This window comes from Terrapene carolina, unplaced genomic scaffold (genome assembly GCF_002925995.2).
Source record: "Terrapene carolina triunguis isolate 2854851 unplaced genomic scaffold, T_m_triunguis-2.0 Scaffold32998, whole genome shotgun sequence".
NCBI lineage: Eukaryota > Metazoa > Chordata > Testudines > Emydidae > Terrapene > Terrapene triunguis.
In genome coordinates this window covers 3,003-7,530 of record NW_020697349.1, presented here as the reverse complement: position 1 = coordinate 7,530, position 4,528 = coordinate 3,003, and the positions used below count along the sequence as shown (strand labels likewise).

The 4,528-nt window shown below is 66.5% G+C and overlaps 1 protein-coding gene across 1 annotated transcript in view; it reads left to right on the top strand.

The window, feature by feature from the left end:
- Window positions 1-318: 318 nt before the first annotated feature.
- Window positions 319-4,528, top strand: part of LOC112125370 (carnitine O-acetyltransferase-like) — a gene marked incomplete at its 5' end in the record, with an annotated part of 7,007 nt that continues 2,797 nt past the window's right edge. The window contains 8 exons of the mRNA XM_026663265.2: window positions 319-666; window positions 1,066-1,184; window positions 1,352-1,405; window positions 1,652-1,817; window positions 2,621-2,795; window positions 3,102-3,280; window positions 3,540-3,640; window positions 4,365-4,484. Of these exons, the coding sequence (XP_026519050.1) occupies window positions 319-666; window positions 1,066-1,184; window positions 1,352-1,405; window positions 1,652-1,817; window positions 2,621-2,795; window positions 3,102-3,280; window positions 3,540-3,640; window positions 4,365-4,484 (1,262 nt within the window). The remainder of the gene's footprint in view (window positions 667-1,065; window positions 1,185-1,351; window positions 1,406-1,651; window positions 1,818-2,620; window positions 2,796-3,101; window positions 3,281-3,539; window positions 3,641-4,364; window positions 4,485-4,528) is intronic.

The window sequence follows — 4,528 nt, the reverse complement described above, 5'->3', positions numbered from 1 at the left end:
GGGTTACAACTGCAAGTTCGCAATTGCAGTGACAGCTCGGCAAGAACAGCTCTGGCTGTACCTTGCAACGGGGCTGTTGGTGCATTTCTGCTTTTGCCCCCCCGCGGTTAAGGTGGAGGGTTGCAGCCTCCGCCGCTTAGCCGGCACGGGGCCGGAGACGGGACCCACTGGGTCTGCGGGTTGCAGGTGCCACGTTGCAAGCAGGCGGTTGCATTTCCAGCGCTGGAAGCCTAGAACCGAGGTTGCTGTTGGTGCATTTCAACGCCGGCTGCTCCTGGGGCGTTGTGTAGGCCGGCGCCGGAGGCTGCGTGATGCCAGGGTCTGGGTGGTGCATTGGTGACCTTCCCGTTGCAGTTACAGCTTTGGGGGCAGCCCCATGTGCCCAGGGCGGCAGGTGGGCCCGTGGCCCTTGGTGCATTCGAGCCGTTCTCGTCCCTGCAGGGGCCCCCGTCGCGATGTCTGGCCTCGTCCTTCCCGCTGCCCCGGCAGCCCGTGCCCCCGCTGGCCCAGACGCTGGAGCGGTACCTGCGCTCGCTGGAGGTGCTGGTCACGCCCGAGGAGCTGGAGGAAACCCGGGAACTGGTGCAGGAGTTCGGGGCGCCCGGCGGGGAGGGGGAACGGCTGCAGGCCCAGCTGGAGCGCAGAGCCGCCCGCATGGAGAACTGGGTAGAGCCGGGGGGACCCAGGAGTCCGGGGGTTAGGGAGCTGCGGGGGGGACCCAGGTGTCCTGGGCAGGGCTGGGAGCAGGCAGAACCCAGGAGTTTGGGGAGGGGTGAAAGGTGGGGGACCCCAGGAGTCCTGTGAGGGTCCCTGGAGCTTTTTGGGGGGAACACGGGGGCGATGGTGGGGACCCCGGCATCCGGGGCAGGAGATGGGAGTGGGATGGCTGCCCGGGGACAGCACCCCCTGCTGGGGACTCTGCTCACGCCCATCAGTGCAATGAAGTTGTGCCAGGTCTCAGCCTGGGATGGGGGGGAAGCTGCAGGGGAGATCTCGGGTCAAAGGCCCCATAACACCCACCCCCCGATTCTAACCCTGGTCTGTCCTCCCCCCCCCCCCCCCCAGCTCTCAGATTGGTGGGTGCAGAGCGCGTATCTGGAGAGCCGCTTACCCCTCGCCGTCCACTCCAGCCCGGCCGTCGTGCTCCCCAAACAGGACTACAGCGACTGGAGGGGGCAGCTCCGGTGGGTATCGGTGGGGGGAGCCCAGGGCTGGGCTAGCAGGGGCTGTGGGTCGGGAGTGAGGGGCACCGGCAGAGCTGGGGGGGGCAGGGCTGGGCTAGCAGGGGCTGCGGGTCGGGAGTGAGTGGCACCGGCGGATCTGTGATGTCCCCCCCGTTCCCCCCCCCCAGGTTTGCGGCGAAGCTCATCGCGGGGGTGCTGGATTTCAAGGCTAAGATTGATCAGTAAGTGCCTGACCCCCCCAGTATTGGGGGAGGGATGGGGGAAGGAGGGTTATATTGGGGGGACTAGATATTGGGGGAAGGGGCAGGGGAGGGGCTATACAGGACCCAGAGGGGTGGGGGAGGGGCAGGACTGGGGGTGGGGGAGGGATGATGCTGGGGGGCCCCTGGGGGTGGGGGAGTGGTGGGACAGGACTGAGGGGGGGGTCGCTCTGCCCCGTGTCTCTCACGTCCCCGTCCCCCCCCCAGGCAGGCACTGCTGGTGGAGTACCGGGGGGGGCACCCCCAGTGCATGGCCCAGTACAGCCGCCTCTTCGCCTCCTGCCGCCTGCCCGGCCCCAAGCACGACGGGCTCCTGCTGCCCGTCCCGGGGCGCCGGGCCCCCACCTTCATCACCGTCGTCCGCAACTTCCAGGTACCCCTGGGGCCCCGGCCCCCCAGAGCTGTCCCTGCCCTGGGGTCTCCAGAACCCCCTCAAGTGACACCCCCAGACCCCGCCCTGCCCGTGGGCCCCCCCCCCCCCCGGGACCCCAGACCCGGCCCTGCCGCGGGATCCCTCCTGGGACCCCCTGACCTGGCCCTGCCCCGGGACCCCAGGCCCGGCCCGGCCGCGAGACCCCCTCCCCCCCGGGACCCCAGACCCGGCCCGGCGACCCCTCTTGGGACCCCCTGACCTGGCCCTGCCCCAGGACCCCAGACCCGGCCCTGCCGCGGGACCCCTCCTGGGAACCCCAGACCCGGCCCTGCCACGGGACCCCAGACCCGGCCCTGCCACGGGACCCCCTCCCACCCGGGACCCCAGACCTGGCCTGGCCCTGGGACCCCTCCTGGGACCCCCTGACCTGGCCCTGCCCCAGGACCCCAGACCCAGCCCTGCCCTGGGACCCCGTGGGAAATGTGCCTCCCAGAACCCCCTCATGTGACACCCCCAAGCCCCCCTTTGTCCAGGTCACCCCTAGGTATGGCCCCTCTGCACCTCCCCCTCTGACCCCCCCAGAACAGCCTTGTGTCTGGGATTCCCGGGGTGGGGGGACCTGGGGGGTGTCTGTGTAGGGAGTGGGGCTGGCTGACTCCTGAGGGGTTCTGGGCTGTATGTGGGGGGAAATGGGGTGTTTCGGGGTGTCTGTGTGGGGGACGGGGGTCCTCGGGAGCTCTGGGGGGTCACTGGGCAGATTCCGGGGGCCCTGCGGAGGCTGACCCTGACTCCCGCCCCCCCAGTTTTTCCAGGTGGAGGTGTACAACAGCGACGGGACCCCCCTCACCGTGGACCAGCTGCACCTGCAGCTGCAGCGCGTCCGGGGGCTGTCGTGGAAGACGGACAAGGAGCCGCTGGGGGTGCTGACGGGGGATCACCGGCACACCTGGGGCCAGGCCTACAGCACCCTCATGAGAGGTACGGGGGGGCCCAGGGACCCCAAAAGCTGGGCCAGGTCTGCAGCACCCTTGTGAGAGGTACGGGGGGGCCCCCTGGCCTGGGGGAGCTGGCTGAGGGTCCAGGTAATCTCAAGATGTAATGGGGGAGGGGGAAAGGAGGCGGGACTTCCTGCTTTGGAAGGGGCTAAAGGGGGACCCCGATGCCTGGGGGACAGCAGTGAATGGGGTGTAACAAGGGTGGGACCCCAAAGCAGGGAGGTTCTGGGTTTGAATCCTGCTTGGTGCGAGGGGGTGGGGCTGACCCGTCCGGTGACCCCGCCCCCAGACCGGCTAAACCGGGAGTCGGCCCGGTGCATCCAGCACAGCCTCTTCACCGTCTGCCTCGACGCCCCGGTGCTGAAGGTGTCGGACGAGCGCTACCCCAGCCGCGTCGCCGCCCAGATGCTGCACGGGGGCGGCAGCTACTCCAACAGCGGCAACCGTTGGTTTGACAAGACCCTGCAGGTGAGCCGGGGGCGGGACTTCCTGTCTTGGAGTGTTGGGTGGGGGCGGGACTTCCTAATTTTCTGGCGGTGAAGAAAATGTAGATAGGGAGGCAGGATTTCCTAGTTTGGACTGCAGGGGTGTGACTGTGTGTAGGGAGGCAGGACTTCCTGTTTTGTGGCAAGAAAAGGGGCGGGACTTCCTGTTTTGGGATTAGGGTGGAAGGGGAGAGGCGGGATTTCCTGTCTTGTGTACCTGCTCTCTCGTTCTCTGCCCCCAGTTCATCTTGGGGGAGGACGGCGTTTGTGGGGTGCTGTATGAACAGGCCGTGGCCGACGGGGCCCCCATAGCAACCATCATCGACCATGTTCTCGATTACTGGTAAGCCCTAAACTAGGACATTCAGGGTGCCCCCAGACCTTTGACCCCCTGATCAATCCCACAGGGCCAGCCTGGGGGGACCCAATGGAAACAGAGGATTTGGGGGTCACATCTCCCTATAAGGCAGCCCCCCAATATTCTTCTGAATTAGGGACCCCCTTATAATGGAGAGAAGGGGGAGATTTGGGGGTTTCATCTCCCCACAAGGCAGTACCCCAAATGTGCCAATGTTGGGGCTCCCCAAGATGGGGTGTGGGGTTCATCCTTCCCTATGGCATGGCATTCCCTGTACCCCACATTACACCTGTGTTGGGGAGCCCCTGAACTGGTGGGAGGGTAATTGGAGGTCCATTCTCAGGGAGCAGCAGCCCCAGATCCCCTGTTTTTGTCCTGTAGTGGAGGGACCCCAAAATGGGAAGCATGTGTGGGGGAGTGGAATTGGGGTGAGCGATCCCCTGTACCACCTCTGTGGGGCTGGAGTAGGCTGGTGAGGGAGAGGGGCAGAACTTCCTGTTTTGGGAATGGGAAAAGGGGCGGGACTTCCTGCCTGGGGGTGGGGTAGGGAAAGGGGTGGAACCTTCTGCCTTGGGAAGGGGAGGGAGGTTGTGGCGGGGGAAAGGGCGGAATATGCTACTTGGGGAGGCTGTTTTTGGGGTGCAGTGATGTGCCCCCAGCATGGTGATTTGGGGGGGATCCTCCCATCTGACCCGGGGGTCTCCGGCAGCAAGGACCCCGACACGGCGCGCGCCCCCATGACGCCCCTGCCCCTGCCCCCAAAGCTGTACTTCTACATCACCCCCGAGATCCAGTGGGACATCGAGCGAGCCAAACAGAACCTGGACATGTGAGAGCCGGGGGGCAGCAGGGGGCATGGGAGGGGGGATGAAG